Here is a 17,759-nt window from a genome sequence, read left to right as displayed (position 1 = left end):
ATGCATCCAGTCTTTCCTATAGATATTGAATCTAGGAAGTAATGAGTGCCGTATCTACCGAGTGACTCGAAACGTCACGCCGTCCGCCAATAGCAGTTCTTTTTTGCCTTGTAGCATTTGCCGCAAATTCACAATGGCACAACAATTTTAAGCGAATTAAAATTAATTTAATACTCTTGAATACTTTAAGATATTCATTTTTAAAAATATTGTTGGTGCTGCTATCTTTTTTTCAAAATCAGAAGTGTGGTGATGATGAAGCTCAGGTGTAAAAAACTAAATTCTTCACTCAGCTTTGCTCCTTATAAATGAAGCTTATAAACTGACCTGAAAGACCAAACTTCCAGTTCAGTAATTTTTTCAAGACCCAAGAAGACCTTTGTCCAAAACAAAGGACCTCTACACAAGCAGACAACAGGTAAGATCGTAAAAAGTGAATTTTTCCACACTCCACTTTATAGTAATGTCCTGCCATCTAACGTCATATTTAAAAGTGACTCATGTGGTGATGAGGAAGGTAAAAGTAAAAAAACTATATTCTTTATTCCGCTCAGTTCCTTATAAACAAAGCTCATAAACTGAACTGGAAATTCAAACTGAAATTTCGGTTATTTTATTTGAGCATAAGGAGACATCCAAAACAAAGAACCTCTTAATGAGCAGACGACAGACAAGAAGTCGGTTTGTTCGGTTCCCTGCTAGCCAAGCTCACAAACAGAACTGGAAGTTTAAACTGAAAGTTCGGTTATTTTATTCGAGTATAAGGAGACGTCCAGAACAAAGAACCTTCTAATGAGCAGACGACAGACAAGAAATCGGTTCCCTGCAAGGTAAGCTCACAAACAGAACTGGAAGTTGGAACTGCCAGTTCAGTAATTTTTCAGGACGCAAGGAGACACCCAAAACAAGTAACCTGGAGGGAAGCAGACGACAGAGATTCTGAGGTTTGCATCGAGCTTATATTACTGGAGGGAGCATCCAACCGTCGCGACTGCAGCGACATCAAATGCGAGGCGTGACTCGGTGAAAACAAAGTTCCCGCCTGGCAATTTGCCCATAGAAATGTACAGTCAAAGCCTCCTAGAAGTACCTAGGAGGCTTTGGTACAGTTCGGTCTCTAAATATTAGGTTTTAAAGATGAAAAAAAAGAGAACTCACACATCTAAAGGTGAAAAAAGATTAAAAATTATTTCTTTCATTAATACTGGATTTTCCTTCATTATTCCTTGAATTTTCTTTCATTAATTCAGGAATTATTTCCTTTATTAATTATTATTTCTTTCATTACTTCTGGAATAATAGCTTTCATCAATTCTGGATTTGTTTCTTTCATTAATGCTGAAATTATTTCTTTCATTGATGCTGAAATTATTTCTTTCATTGATTCTGAAATTATATCTCATTGATTCTGAAATTATATCTCATTAATTCTGGAATTGTCTCTTTCATTAATTTTGGAATATATCTTTTTCATTAATTTTGGAATATCTCTTTTTTAATGATTTTGGAGTTATCTCTTTCCTTTATTCTGGAATTATCTTTCATTAATTTCTTATTATCTCTTTCATTAATGCTGAAATTATCTCTTTCATTAATGCTGAAATTATCTCTTTCATTAATGCTGAAATTATCTCTTTCATTCATTTTGGAATTATCACTGATTAATTTTGGAAATATCACTTTTATCAATGCTAAAATTATCTCTTACATTAATTCTGGAATATTTTCTTTCATTAATTCTGGAATTATCTCATCGATGCTGAAATTATTTGTTTCATTTATTGTTTTAAATTCCTGTGGATGCCATAAGAAAATAACGGGGGATTGTGTTTGTTTTCAAAGAGTCACATGATCCTCCGACGAAAGATGTTGGGGGACTCCGACTGCTGACGTCATGCTCTCTCCAGGGGCCGTTCAAATATTACGTCATCATCGATGGGGGGAGGGGGGGGGTTTCCGATTTGCTGACTTTTGATGACGTGGGGTGGGTTGGATAATGCTTACGTCATCAACCACCCTTTATGAAAATATGAAATATTTTTAATGGCATCTTACTCACCGTGCCAAAAACTAGAAAAACCTTTCGATAGTTTGCAGGCACTGGAAGTGCCCACATTGGCAAGTGCCATACACAGAGCGACTTTAATGATCTCTAAATGTTTCACGGATTCAAGTGATCTGGAAATGTGCCCGGGCCACTTAAGTGCTCTGGAAATGTGTCCGGGCCGCTTAAGTGCTTTGGAACTGTGCCACGCATCACTTAAATAATCTGAGAATGTGCCGCGGGTAATTTGAGTGATGAAGAACCACACTGGGGGGAGTCATTTAAGTGCTCTAAAACTACGCCACGTCACTCAAGGATCTCTAAATGTGTTACGGATCGCTTAAGTGTTCTGGAACCGTGTCCCGGGTCATTTAAGTGATCTGAAAATCTGGAAATGTGCCACGGGCCGCTTAAATGTTCTGGAATTGTACCACGGGACACGTAAGCGATCTGTAAATGTGCCGCTTAGTTCATTTTTATAAAATTAAGTTTGAGGAGGGCAGGTCGCATCAGATAACCCTCAGGGCCATGTTTGGTCCGCGGGCCAAAGGACCTTTATGTGATTTATCATTATATGGCGTAGAGCACCCTCTAAGAAGGTCGCAATGAATTTACTAAAGGGGCCGTTCAAATATTACGTAAGAAATTTTTAGCCATTTTTGACCCCCCTTCCCCCATTGTCAGCAAAATTTCGTCATCAGCTCTGCCCCTCTGAACCCTAACTCATATTTTCATAAAGGGTGGTTGATGACGTAAGCATTATCCAAACCCCCCTCCCCATCAAAAGTCAGCAAATCGGAAACCCCCTCCCCCCCATCAATGATCACGTAATACGTGAATGACCCCAAAGATAAATTTTGAGTTCATATCCCTTAAACAACATTGAAATGAACAGAAATTGATTATAATAACATATAAAGGTATTTTCCTCCAAAATTTCAATTTAAAAAAAATATTTTTTTTTGCATTAAAGAAATAAATTCTTGATCGTGGGAGGGGGCACGAGCCCCCCCCCCCTATGCCCCCACCCCCCGTGTACGTCTCTGATTCCACCAATATGCGTTAGGATTCAGAGGGGCAGTACTGGTAACGAAATTTTGCTGACAAGTGGGGGGGAAGGGGTCAGCGTTGTGCTTGATTTTGCTGACAAGGGGGGGAGGGGGGTCGAAAATGGCTAAAAATTTGCTTACGTAAAACTTGAACGGCCCCTCCAGTAATATAAGCTCGATGGAGGCTTGATTTATATACTGTTGGTGCTGCCATCTAATCTCGAAATTTCAGGCAACTCATGCGATGATTTCTTTGTTATTTTTTGGCATAAAATTTTTTTATGAGACGAAAATTTCGGTAACAAAATTCGTACAAGTGAAAATACGAATTATGTGGTCTTCAGATAGGGTTACTAGATTCAAAACTGCAAAAGGAGGACGTCTTGTGCGAACCTTATGCAGTGCCGTCTTAACGCATGCCTTCCCCCACCCCGGGCCGTGCCCGAAGGGCCTGAAGAGAAGAGGTGCCTCAGAAAAACGAGACGTAGTTGAATTTTGCAGGTAGGACCTCCAAATAATCCCTTGGCTCCGGGCCCATGATGCTCCTAAGACGATCCTGTCTGTCAGCCCCACCCTTGTGGGGGGTCATGGAATTCCTGTACGTGATTCCTTTACCTCTATTAATTTACATTAATTATTACAAAAACAGCAATAAAAAATCGAAAAATGATCAAAGTTATCGAATTGCAACGTATATTTGATAAAAGAGATGATGAAGCGCTTTAAAAGTATGACAAAAATGTATGTCTGTTCAATATGGTTCGAGCCACGATGAAGTGTCAGCAGGTGGACCCCACGCTAATTATTATTAATAATTTATGCATTTTGTAAAATGAATTTGAATGTCATTCCCTCTCAATGGGTAGTGTTTGATTACGATCCATACCATCAACGCGTTCCTGAAATAATGCGGAATGCGAGATTCACGGAATGTCAAGATTTACGTTCGTAACTCGAAAAGTTTGTAAGTCTGGGAGCAATTACATAAAACTTTTTTAAAGGGGGACCGCAAATTTTTTTTTTTTGCATTGAGCATCTCTATTCTAGAATAGGGACCCCCCCCCCCCCTCTGGATCCGATAGGTGGGGTTCGTGAAAAAAAAAACCTGTCATTGGGGCTCACCAATGTTCCGGACCTCATCACGTCATATTTTCTTAATCAATGCCAATTTCAATCTTGCTCCTCATTTTACAGTTCCTACAGTTATTTCTTGTTTCCCCCCCCCCCCCCCTATTTACAAACATTATTAGGAATCTTAAAATTTTATTCGTTTCATATATCTATACTATTTGCTAGATGGCAGCACAAAATGAGTTTTTTTTCTTGATATTCAAGTGGTGAAAAGACCACGGCTCTACTGAGTATGTAAATCGTAGAAGTTGTTCAGATTGTAAATAAACAACATTACACGGGCGCGTATAGCAAATTTCTCTTAGATATCTATACAATATAGCTATCGGCATAGCAAAGATACAATCAGCTATGCTGGTATTCCTCGGGAAAGCATTTCGTTCCCGTTTGATGTTGTCTCAGTATAAAAGATGCGTCGTTTGTTGCAGAGCGATTCCTCGGCGAGTATTATCTTTATAAATATCAAATGAACTTTCTAAATATTCGATCACAACTGCAGTAAAACCTGTCAAAGTTGGACACCTGCGGTTCCGTTAAAATCTGTCCAAGCTATAGGGGTGTCCAAGATGTAGAGCTCCTCAGTATTGTGAGCATTCTGTGTTATATAGGATTATGGTTGGTCCCGTTCAAAACTCTCCAGTATGTAGGTGTCCAAACTGACAGGTTTTGCTGTATTTGAATATTTGACATGTAAATCCCGACCCCATTTGCGGACACACAAATTTAGCATTCGTCGTTTCCGGAACGTTTTTAAATTGTGTGTTTTTAATCGGAAGCAGTTTATAAGCATAGCGTGAGGCGGATATATGGTTTTGCCGCCCCTCGCCCATTCTGGTCTAACACACATGCTTTCTTGGTCAACTTACTCCTTAGGTCATTCCTTTGATCATTGTCGCTTTGATGTATACTAATCCATTGACAATGACCAAACAGGCCCCCCCCCCTCAAAATCCTTTCCAAATAATGCATGCATACAAGTTAATTTTTCTAAATGTTATAATAGAATATTTCTCATTGTGTGCGTTTTAATTGTACATCTGTTTGGTACACAGAAATAAGCACACAGAATCAAAAGCTCCATCTGTAGATGTAGAAGGTCAAGACAGCGGCACAGATAAGCCAGTCCAGTATTCTAAGAGTGATGCCGCAAAGTGGCAAGCCAAGTACACCAGAAGAGGGGAGGAGCATTTCAAGAGACCTAGAATAGAAGCCGTTTCTGCCATCGTCAGCGTTTGTGTCTTCATGATATATTTCTGTATCTTGAGAGAGGAGAATGATCTGGATGAATGGTTAGGCAATGTACTTAATGCAGAACCTATGACTATCGAAGAAGCGGTGCTGCGCTCGAAGATTGCTCAAGACGCAAGCCAGGGTAAGGATGTGACAGAGAAAAGGTTGTTACTTCAAAAAATGGTCGAGAAAAGAACCAAAGGAGCTCTGCACATATAAAGCATTTTTGTGTGTTTCTGTAGCAAAAAAGTGTGTGATATGCAGCAGTGTGTTTCACTGTTGCTGAAGTGATTAGACTATTGATAAATTATAACTGCTTAGGTACCTCAAAGTTGCAAGGTTCTATAATGTGTTGGTTAATCAATTAACATATGTTTGCTTTGAACGTAATGTGTATTCCTTTGTTTTGAAGTATACATGGGCAGAGATATGGGGGGTCTTCCCTCAATATCAACATGTACAGGTGATCTATACGTACATATGCATTGACATCATCGTGCCATCTCCCCCAGACCTCCACCCATGAGTGTTTCATTTCCCACTATTAGGCAATTTTTCTGAGATTCCTGTTATAAATAGTGGTTTTGTCCACCTTAGGCGACAATTGGAAGTTGCATTTGTTTTTACATATTTGAGATCCTAAATTGCTGCATGTTTCTCTGGGAAATATGGTCAGCCTAGTAGTAATGCAATTTGGTGTCGAATATTGCAGCTTTTGCTGCCATCTATCCAGAAATTTTAAAACTTGTTTTTATGAATCACAAACGGGAAAGATAGGACCCATGCTGTTATTTTTTTAGTAAAGCGAACAAAAAAATTACAAGCTCTTGATAATTTCCTGCCCTCAACGAGTGGCGTGGTAAGATGCTTGTCTACCACTATGAAGGTTTCTGTCACGGTCCAGGAAGTAAAACCCGAGGGAAGATATAGATAAGCTGCAAATCGTGTAACCCAGCTACATTGGAAGGTGGAACTGGTGGGTGGATGACTTGAGGTTATAGTATCCTTATCGCTCTTTGTAAGACATCTATGCTAAGCTAGTCAAGGTGAATTCTTCTGAGGGAAGACTTCTCATGGGTCAAGGTAAGATGATATTATAGCACCACAGAGAGCGAAGGGAAAGTTACAGGCCAAGCGTTCCTCATCGAGTCAGCTACCTCATTGTGCCTCCTGGTCAAATCCATAAATTTTTCATATGTCCACAAACATGGAGGCCCATGCGTCTAATTTGCAGACGTGGAATATTCCTGACAGTATTGCTGATGCAGGCTACCATTAATGTCAAACTCTCCTTAAAAAGAGTCAATTAAAAAAATACCAATAGTTATCCAGATAATGGTTATGTACAAAAATAATTTATAAACATCCAATATATATACATTAGGCTGAGATTGAACTACAAGTTTTAGAAAAGTTCTTTTATAAAACTTGAAACCAATGAGAATTGGTTGCATTCAAGCGAATGTAACTAATAGGCTTGTTGGTTGTTTTTTTCAAGTTTTGTAAAAGATCTTTTGCAAAACTCTTAAGAAAACAACCAATATGCCATTTGTTTGAATGTAACTGATACAATTATTGAATACAGTTTTATACACAAGAGCTTTTATAAATCTTTTATAGTGTAATCCCAGCCTAACTAGTTTCTCCATGAAGCTGTACAGCTTTCACCTATGAAATTCAATAATGTGAAAAATATTTCTTTCGGGAAGGAATTGCCATCTAGTTTTTAACTAATGATACTAGATGGGATTTTTTTTTATATAAATATTAAATGACAGCAGCAGTTTCTTAACCAATTAATTTTTTTTTTTTTGATAATGCTTTACAATCTAGCATCGAAGCCACTGTGGTCATAGCGAGGTACAGTCACACCGTGAGGACCCAGGTTCAATCTCCACAATGAGTCCCAACTTTGTGGCATGAATTCGAGGATCTCTCCGATCTCATCTCCCCATTACGAAGTCTTGTCACAGAGAGCAATAGGCCTGCAACGGTACAACTATTCAATCATTACACTTCACTCATAGTTACAAAATTGATGGCAGCACTACGCATAACACAGAAACAAATTTCATTCAGGTTCACAACACATACCAATTTGTTAGAAGTTCCGCAGAGGAACACCTGTGGTTTGGTGTATATAGTAGGCATCTAGTACCAAAGGTCCTAATGTTTGGACATTAAATTTATTTCTAAGAACTGATGAAAAAGAAATCGGTGCAAGCAAACCAAACATCTTAGATCCTATAATGGGAGGCCTCTTACGCTTCCTTGGTGCAAATACATGAAAGGTAAAATGTAACATGAAGCAATGTTTTTATAATTTCTTTAACTGTGACACTCGTGCCTATGATAATGATGGAAAATAAAGACCCAGGTTGTCACACTGTATAACAAGCACATTATCCATTTTTTTCAATTGTATTATATTAAAAGACCTTGTTCAATTGTATTATATTAAAGACCTCTTCAATTTTGAACACTAATGTTCAAAAACCGATGCAAGCTTTTTACGACACATTTGAAGAAAATACAGTATACAAGGCGAGAATTTTTAAATACTTTTTAGTTTGCGATACATGCTGCTCTTTGAAAATAAAAACTGAATTGATAATGGTCACTAATGATAGCGAAACCTGCATGAAACAGTACATTAAGGGATTGATTTTGCACCTTTGAAAAACAGAACATTTCAAAGCATTAAAAATCATTGAACACAGACCCAACTTTAGATTACGTTTAATATTAAGACGAGCTCTCATCTCATTGAATTCCTAATGGTAGCTGTTCTAAACATTAAATCAATGTATGTCACGTCATAGTAGGCGTGTGTAAATTATAGTGTATATGATTCTCATTATTTAATCCTAGGGTCTCAGCGACGTGGAGATATAGGCAGTTACCATGGTTTTTTTTAAGTTCTATCTCTTTTAAACAGACTATATTCATTATTTCCAATGTGATGAAAGTAATTAGCTATCACACTACTTTTTCGAGAACAAGTTTTTAAAGTTTGATATTTTTGCCACCATTTTATTTTTTTATGGCCTCTGTTAGCTGAATGTATATTTGCAAGGGTGGGAAGTGACTAAGTCCATTTCGGAGCAGCAAAATTCAGGATTCGGAGCAGTTTTGGAGCAGCAAAATATGGGATTCGGAGCAGATATTTATGAATTGGAGCAGTGAAATTAACAAGAATATTTTCTGATATTGTTTCAAGAATTCATGTGCCCCAAATCTAGTTTCCTGTAATCTCATAATCATACAGGAGCAGCAGGTAATAATGTAGCCATTCGGATGCAATCTGCTAGTCCATTTTATCTTGGTACCATCACAATAAATTTCTTTTCAAAGTCACCTGTGAATGAAATCAATTCTTTGAGAGTATCAGTTGCCAAAAAGGATTTAATTTTTAAAACTAAAATTTCAAACTATGAATGTAATTAGACGAATTTCCAATGCATTGCATATGGGGCCGTTCCAGTATTACGTAAATTTTTTGCCATTTTTAACCCCTCTCCTCAGCAAAATTTTCATCACTGCCCCATACCTCCTAACGCATATTGGTGGGATCAGAATAGGGGCTCATGCACCTCCTTCAGACGAAATATATTTTTAATTAAAATTTCAAAAGGAAATACCTTTGTGTGTTATTATAATCGATTTCTGCTATTTGAAAGGTAAGAACTCAAAATGTTTCTTTAAAAAATAAATTTTTTAAAGAAACACCACCCACCCTTGACCCGTAGACTAAATATGACCCTGAAGGTTATCTGAGATGTGGCTTTCCCAAAACCTAATTTTTTTTAAATGAACTTTATAGCACATTTTTACAAGCGTTTAAATGACCAGTGCCACAAGTCCAGAGCATTTAAGTGGCCTGTGGCATATTTTGACATCACTGCAGTAACCCATAACAGTTACAGAACACTTAAACAATCCGTGAAACATTGAGTTCCAGAGCACTTTAAGAATCCTTGAGAGATCATTTAAGTGGCTCTGTTGGGGACTTCAGAATGTTAGTTCAGGTGCCCAATAACTATCAAAAAGGTTTTTCCCGTACCGAATAAGATGTCATTTAGAATATTTCATAAAGGGTGGTTGATGGCATAAGCAGCATCCAAACCCTCTCCCCTTGTCATTAAGTCAGAAACCCCTCCCCCATCGATGCTGAAAGAACACTTGAATGATCCCTATAGTAAATAACAGGGTTGGTAAAAAGTTTTTAAAAACAATCTGAATTATATATTTCACATTTTAATTAACTTTTGCAATTTAATTTTATAGCTAACTCAAGAAATTTTGTGGGAATTAATATTTTATTAACCCAATTATAGTTTTCTCTCAATACATTTAATTAAAATACTATTTTACAAAAACTAGGCAAATAGTGTTTAACAAAGCATAATGGAATTTAATTAATAGTTTACAATATACAGGTTGATAACTAAAGTTTTGATTTCAAAACACTAAAATAAGAACCACTGGTCAGACTTGAAAATTTACATGAATGTTCTTGAGGTAATGAAATTTTATGAATGGCAAAAAATATTTAAAAATGTAAAATAGACGATTTACTCATCGCACAGTGGTTTTCAACCACTAGTGATACTGGGAGCCACAGAAGAAAATGGAGCCATGACAGGTGATTTGGAGGGCTGAGAAGAAAAATTAAAGTGTGAAGAAATAAAGCCTTTATACTAGTGACTATAAATTACAGAATCAAACAAAACCACAGCCGTCCTCACCGCCTGCAGCAGGTTCGCTAGGATGGGGTTTTTCACAGGCCCCTTGTCTCTTAAATTTATATGTGAAAACCATATCAGCCCCCTCTTGTGAGGTATGTCATATTTTGTATAGTACAATAAATTTTAACAATAAGCAGGAAATATGTAGGCTGTTTATTTCCAGCTAAGTATAGGACTACCATAGCATCACTTTGCCTAAGGGACCCATGATGTTGAGACGGCCTTGAATAGAACTCTGCCTAGCGGAGAGCTCAATAAATTCTAGGCCAGTGGTCTGGAGACCAATCTTATTTGCAAAATTCGTTCAGTATGAATTCACTGAAAAAAAAAATCAATTCAATACATATAAAGGATCTTGCTTTTAGATGAGGGTAAAAGACGGAGCCACAAGGAAAAATATGGTTCAAAGGGGGCCACGGGCAAAAAAAAGGTTAAGAAACACTGATCTAGCATATAGAAAATTTCCTTGCAGAATGGATGTAGTCAGCCAAGGCAAAACAATGTAATTAGCATACGATTTCATAATTCATAGAAACAATATGTAAAGTCATTTAAAAACTTGCGCAAAAAAAGTTAAATATGTTCATGTTCTGGCTACGAGGTGGAAGTGTAAAAATACTTGTTCAACTACGGATCAGAGTATGTTATGGTAATGATGTGTGCTTTCAATTCAAAGTTTACAATCCGAACTGCTCCACATAACATTTTTGGGTATTCCCAGAGCCAAAAATTATAACGGCTATAATAATGTTCGCTAGCTAGATGGTGTCATGTTATTGTCAAAATGGTTCTTCAGCAGCAGCTTTGCTGGTGTTGCAATGAGTGTCTTGATAAAAGTTATACTATCCACCAGGGCTGGACAAATCTGAAAAATTTAACACCAGCCAAATTTGTCAAGAGCAAAGAATGTTTTTACCCCAAGAAAAAGTCCAGAGTAATGTTTTACTTTTCCGGGACATCATGACCCATTCTCATGTGTTGGAATACTCTTTACAAAAAAAATTTACATTTCATTCTATAGCAATGATGCATATAATTTTAAGTGCCAAAATCAATTTTCTAGCCACCCCGGCATCTGGGATTTGTCTAGCCCTTCTATTCACACACTATGCCATTAGAAGTGCCAAAATAGATTAAATGTACAGGTAGATACTGTACTTCGTCAGCAGTATAAAGTATTTTTCCTTTCGCCAAAGAAAATTCCATTGCTTCATGTGATAGAACCATGGAAATTTAAGCCATTCTGACCAGTTCTTGTTTTAGAACTGGAGATTTATAATCACCCTGTATGTAACTGATTTTCATAAATCACTATTGTACATCCTAATCAAATGGTGACCCAGTCTATATTCCAAGGAATTTCTAACTGAATTATTTGAACAGGGTATTTCACAAACTGGTCAATTTCATGCTTTTACTACTGTACAGTAAAACCTTGCTCTTAACTGGGGACAATGTAAAAATTCAATATTAAGACCTGGTGGCAATATACAGTACACGATATACTGCTTCCTATAAAAAAAAATGTAATCACTAGTACACTGGTCTTTAGGAGCAGCTGATGTCTTTGCATTGTAAGACCACTTGCCCTTAACACGAGTGAAAGAAAAAGCCTGGCAATAATACACCTAGTAGATAATACACCATTACCACATGTGATGCAATCCTCAATCATGATTTTGATAAGATTCAGAATGTAGCGGCAAGTTAGAAAACACAAGATTGACAAATTTTAATACAGTATATATAATTTCTAGCAACTAAGATATTTAATATGGGAAAACTTTTATTCAGGCCACTTTTACGAGATTTTTAAAAACCACATATATCAATCTTACACCATCAGAATAGAAATGAGAATTTATTTTGCTTAAGAGTCGCTGCTTTGCTTCAGTCTTATTAAAAAAACAAGAGGCAATCTTATAATACACATGTTAGTATTATTGAAATCCTATAAAATTGATTAAGACAGCTTAAAGAAATAATCTTTTAAATACAGAGTAAAATACCATATATATCAGTTTGCTTTAGAATTCAAGGGTTATTATTCCAGTAAATGAAAGTTTTATAATTCTACTTACATTGTCACATGAAAAATATATCGCCTCTTAACTCTTATAATCCTACATTTGTATTTCTTTTAAAATCTGGTCTTATCACCATGGTCAATTTATTACCAAAAAGAGTTGGGTATTAGAGTACAACTTTCCGCACAAGTTTTTAAGTGCATATCCAATGTTGTACAAGGTTTTTCGACATTTTGAACTGGAAATAAAATTCCAGTTCAAAAGTTTGTAATCGGGCAGTCTTGCAACATGGTTTTGAGAATTGAAAAGTCTTCACTAGAAATCACAAGCAAGAATAGAATGTCTAGTAAAATGCTCAATACCTTGTTTTTAATGAAATACATAACAAAATTTATATAGAAAATACAAGATGTTCTGTAGAATTACTCATTTTCCTGTAGCTTGTAGAAAAACCTTAAAACTATTTTAATTTTATTTTTAAAGTGACAAATAAAAACAAAGATTTTTTTCCACTCACTTTATTTCAACCACATAAAATATTAAGTGTATGTCATTGTTCATTAATACCAATACACCAGGAGAGAAAGGTGTTGTTCACCAAGAGGGAAAACATAACTTTGAAAGAAAAACAAAAAATTAAAAGATTAAAACAATACAAAATATTTACAGATGAGACGATTGACATAATGCAAGTGACATGTGCGTTTGTCTTAAGCCCTCTCGCCTCTAATGCGTCTAGCCAGCTGGATGTCCTTCGGCATGATGGTCACTCGCTTGGCATGGATAGCACACAAGTTGGTGTCTTCAAACAAGCCCACCAAGTATGCCTCGCTTGCTTCCTAAAACCATCAATATACTTGTAAATTTCAGAATTAAAGTGCAAAGATTATCTGGTCTGTTCAGACAGATTTACATGTTTTTTGCACATTAGAAATTTGTAGTACATGCATTAGTCAATAATGGTCAACCCCAATCAACCTTTTATAATGGTTTGTCACTTTTAATCCTCTCAGTAATTAAAGAAAACTGAGACAGCACCAGGTATAGACAACTAAATATATAAAGTTAAAATATTAAAAACAGTTGCCTGAACAATAGTTATAAGAAAAATTACCATCAAGCAAAAAGACTTAAAAAGTATAAGATATTTTTAGTTTAAAGTGTGAAATTTTTAGAAAACATGTTAAATATTTCGCCCACACAATTGTTCGAGCTTGGGAACTTGAAGGGTTATCAGGATAAAATATCCCAATATGTATGGCTCATATAATATTTCAAGTAACACTAATAATTTTATAACTAACCTAGGATTTAACAATCATTTGATTATTTTTGTCGCACCACTGTCATTTTCTGCACGCGAGGATTAATTTTTTTAGACTGGGACCTATAATTTCTTGCCGATTCTGAACGGCAGCCTTGTTTTTATAATCAGAGGCTAGTGCACCAATTTCTCAATGGGGAATCTCTGCTGTATAATATTTCTGCGGTCATGCCGCTGTTTCTGTTGCACCCGTGTCAGGAAAGTTTTCTGACAAGGATCGAACCAGTATCAAACTGACACCTCTAAACATCCTTTGGTACTTTAGGAGAGTATCTTATCGACCTGGGTTATAGTGCCTAATTTAACAATCTGACTTAGTTATTTATATACAAACCTGACACCTGAGCCTAAATAATAGATGAATCAGATGTTATATGTGAAATGATCTAATCATTTCTATTAATCTAAAAACTAGATTCAAATTAATTTTAATTACAGACCCGTCAACTTTTAAAAAAAGAAATCCTGCAATTTTCTTATAAAAATCTGATAAGTATTTTTGCATGCCATATATTTTCCATTTTATTACCATAAGAACCTATACTCTATGGGTTCTTATCATGGCAATAAAATAAACGTGTCAACTATCAGAAAAAAAATTTTCTAAAGGAGGTACCCAATTAAAGAAAATTATCAATATTTCCTGGGTAACCTAAACAGAATATCTATTAATAAATAACATTCAAGATTATAATCTTAAATATACAGACTTAAAAATATCTGATTGTATATTTTCTTTTGGAACAGAAAAACTTTAAAATATACGGCTGTAGATAAAAAAAGCTTGGTATCACATATCATGTGATGCATGATCAATGAATAATCAATATGTTTGCTACGTGGTTGTTGATAGAATGCAATAATTACATAAGGATGATGACAAACACTATTATTGCCGATAAATGTTAAATAAGTATTTTTCAGGAAACGGGTAGGTTTTGCGAAATAGGACCCTATAGGTGTTAGGTCGTAATCGTTGATGTCATGACAACTCAGGGAAAATTAAAAATTCATTCAAAACTAATTGTTAAAATCCAAAGGAATTTTTAATAATCCGAAGAGCCAGAAGAAAAAAAAATTGAGTTAATATAGGTGTGATTATATAAACATTGATTTAAATGTATATATTTTTTAAATCAAGAACAATTTAAAAATATACCTGCAATGCTCCGATGGCAGCGCTCTGGAAACGCAGGTCAGTTTTGAAATCCTGGGCGATCTCTCTAACGAGACGTTGAAATGGGAGCTTACGGATCAACAACTCAGTAGATTTCTGATAACGCCTGATTTCTCGAAGAGCCACAGTACCTGGCCTATAACGATGAGGCTTTTTCACTCCACCAGTTGAAGGCGCACTCTTACGAGCAGCCTTGGTTGCAAGTTGTTTTCTCGGCGCTTTACCACCAGTAGACTTTCGAGCAGTTTGCTTGGTACGAGCCATCTTTCACACTAAAGCTATAATGAATTAAAAACATTTCTTATAGATATTATCAACAGGCATAAGAATTTTAATTTAAGAACGGAACAGCTTCAGTTTATGGGACAGGTTGGCGATTATCTGCGACTTTTTTTCTGTGCCAAACATATCTGACGAACCGATCAAAAAGGCAGTCACATTACGAACGCCGAAAAAAAAATCGTCAGAAGGCAAAAAATGGATAAAAATAAGTCAATCAGGATTTAAATAGAACCTATTGTTTAAATGAAATTCCGTTTAAATAAAGCGATCAGGGTATAAATTACGGGCACAGTTTAAATAATGGAAAAAAATATACCCTGACCAGACAATTAAAATGTAATCCAAACACTCTGAACAAACACAAATGAAAAAATAACTGTACGGCTGTTTGAAAATACACGCTACAACTAACGCCACTAGCAGAATTTTTCAGAACAGGTTTTAAATAGCATAAAACATTCTGGAACAACCCAGCAGAACAACAATGAACCAGAGCGCGCCAATGACTGAGACTTGATCATCGGAAAAAAGTCAATTTTACGTGTCCTTTATATCGAAGCTGTTCCCTGGGAAAACTCTGGATTAACATTTTCCCATTAACTTTCCAACTGATGCAAGTGGTGCTAGTTTGAATATTTTCCGTAATCACAAGGTTTTCAAATTGGTTTTCTATCAAGCATACCAAAATATTAACCTTGACCTTTCGTTTTCCACGCTTTATTTGAAAATTACATTTAATTCCTTTGCTCCATTTTAACAAAGCTATGCGCTCATCTCCAAGTTATAACTTTTTTCACTTTTATCGTGCTTGTGTAGCCATGATAAAAAATATAGAGATTGATCAAAAAGTCTGGGTTCAGTAGAAACAGCTTTTTCACCCCCCCCCCCACCCCTCCCCTAAGTTATACTTAAAAAATCTGCTGTTTTACTCTTGGAGAGTTTTCCCGTCACGCATTCAAACATTTTTCGGAACAGCTTTGGTATAAGGGACACGCCAAATTGGCGACTTTTTCCGTCCATAAGTTGCCACACTCTGGTTCGGTGTTGTTCTGCTGGGTTGTCGCTGTTCTGAAAAATTCTGCCAGGCGGCGTTGGTTGTTATAGCGCGTCTTTTCAAATAGCCGTTCAGCAATTTTTTCGTTTGTGCTTGTTCCGAGTGTTTGGATTACATTTTCGTCGCTGCTCAGGTTTTATTCTCTTTTTTTTTCGTTTATTTAAACAGTGCCTGTATTTTATTTAAACCCTGATCGATTTATTAAACAACGGTCCCGGCTTTATTTAAACCCAGATCAATTTATTATTTAAACAACAGTCCGGGCTTCATTTAAACAATGCCTGGGTTTTATTTAAACCCTGATCGATTTATTATTTAAACAACGGTCCGGGCTTTATTTCAAACAATGGCCAGGTTTTATTTAAACCCTGATTGATTTATTTTTATCCACAGTTTTATCTTTTAAACAATCCAGAGCTTATTTTTGTCTATACCATTTGTTTTTATTGTTTTCTATGCTGGAGATTTTTTTTTCTGGCGCACGTAGTGTCTAGCAGCTTTTTCTCGGACCGTCGGACATATTTGGCGTCGGAAAAAAAAAGTCACCAAAAATCGCCAACCTGTCCCTTATACCAAAGCTGTTCCCATTTTTCTTGCTAATGAAAGGAAAAACTGCCAATACAACGCCATTACACTATAAGTCAGGGGTTCTAAACTGTACACCTTGAGAAAGATATTTTGAAGCAGCCTCAAAACAGCTACGAGGAACTTGCAGATAAGCAATGAATAGGAAACTATGGCGCAGCAGGTGAAAAGAGTTCAAGAACCTGTTATAAACTGGTCCAAAAAATATTGCAACCCAAAAGCGAAAGGAAATAGCCAATAGAAAAACACCAAAAATCATAGAACAAGGATAATAGCTGTTCTTTTGCCCAATACAGTTTTGAGGTCTAATTTCTAGGTCGGGCAAAATAAGACCAACCCTGTCAACAGTCTGCATTTGATCACTCATAGTGAAACTATACAACACAGACTTCGGTTTGCTAATGGAGCACTTTTACAAATAGGAAATTCTTTATAAATGGCATAATGCAGTGATTATTTTTTTGCCGAGAAAACCGCGACAAATCCTCACTATAACTCGCATATCAAACGCGTCATAACGGCCGATTCAAATGATTTTATGAGAACTTTAGAAATAACTAGAGCCCTAGGCAAGCTACAAAAAAAGTAAAAACGTTCCAAACGCTCTCAAAAAACGCGCTAAAGCGCCACAACGATGAAATTTAATCTCCATCCATTATATAATAATTAACCCTAACATTGGTTTACATCTCGCGGGAGTTGAGCAATTGACTCAATGCAAATACCATTAATAATTATATTACTACCCAATTATAGTTCATTAGTAAAATCAATACCAAAACGATATAAATTAGAACGCGTTCGAACGAAAACGCGCAATTAACGATGACTAAATTGGGTAGCGTCACTTCCAGGGTGTGTGTGGAAACGTGGAAAGCTACTCGAAAATTTAAAGTTTAACCATTTTATTATAATTAATTAAACAATTGTGTTAATATAATTTTACAAAGTATAATATTATAATTGATAATAAACCACAACTCACATTCGAAATTAATCGACGAATAACAAAAATGTCTTCAAAATAGAGGAGACAGGAAAAATTCTTGCCAACAACGACCACACGCAAATAACAAGTAACAACGGTAACGCGCGAAAGTTCCGTTGC

General features: G+C 36.1%; 2 protein-coding genes across 2 annotated transcripts; one reads left to right on the top strand and one right to left on the bottom strand.

Moving 5' to 3' along the window:
* Positions 1–5,268: 5,268 nt before the first annotated feature.
* Positions 5,269–8,811, top strand: LOC149078179 (uncharacterized; the record flags this gene model as incomplete). The annotated part of the gene is made up of 1 exon (XM_089242108.1): positions 5,269–8,811. A coding segment is annotated over one exon (405 nt), but the record flags the coding sequence as incomplete, so codon positions are not given.
* A 3,765-nt stretch (positions 8,812–12,576) lies between these two features.
* LOC149078178 (histone H3.3A) lies at positions 12,577–17,747 on the bottom strand. The gene is made up of 3 exons (XM_089241773.1): positions 17,637–17,747; positions 14,713–15,008; positions 12,577–13,068 (listed from the first exon to the last, which is right to left on the bottom strand). Exons 2-3 carry the CDS (start codon positions 14,992–14,994, stop codon positions 12,940–12,942), a joined length of 411 nt encoding a protein of 136 aa, XP_089097899.1. The 5' UTR covers positions 14,995–15,008; positions 17,637–17,747; the 3' UTR covers positions 12,577–12,939.
* Between the last annotated feature and the right edge of the window lie 12 nt (positions 17,748–17,759).

Source organism: Pholcus phalangioides, unplaced genomic scaffold, assembly GCF_987345545.1.
Source record: "Pholcus phalangioides strain wild (caught in Gottingen) unplaced genomic scaffold, Ppha-v1.0 ptg000014l_1, whole genome shotgun sequence".
Lineage (NCBI taxonomy): Eukaryota > Metazoa > Arthropoda > Arachnida > Araneae > Pholcidae > Pholcus > Pholcus phalangioides.
This window is presented reverse-complemented; position numbering and strand designations above follow the sequence as displayed.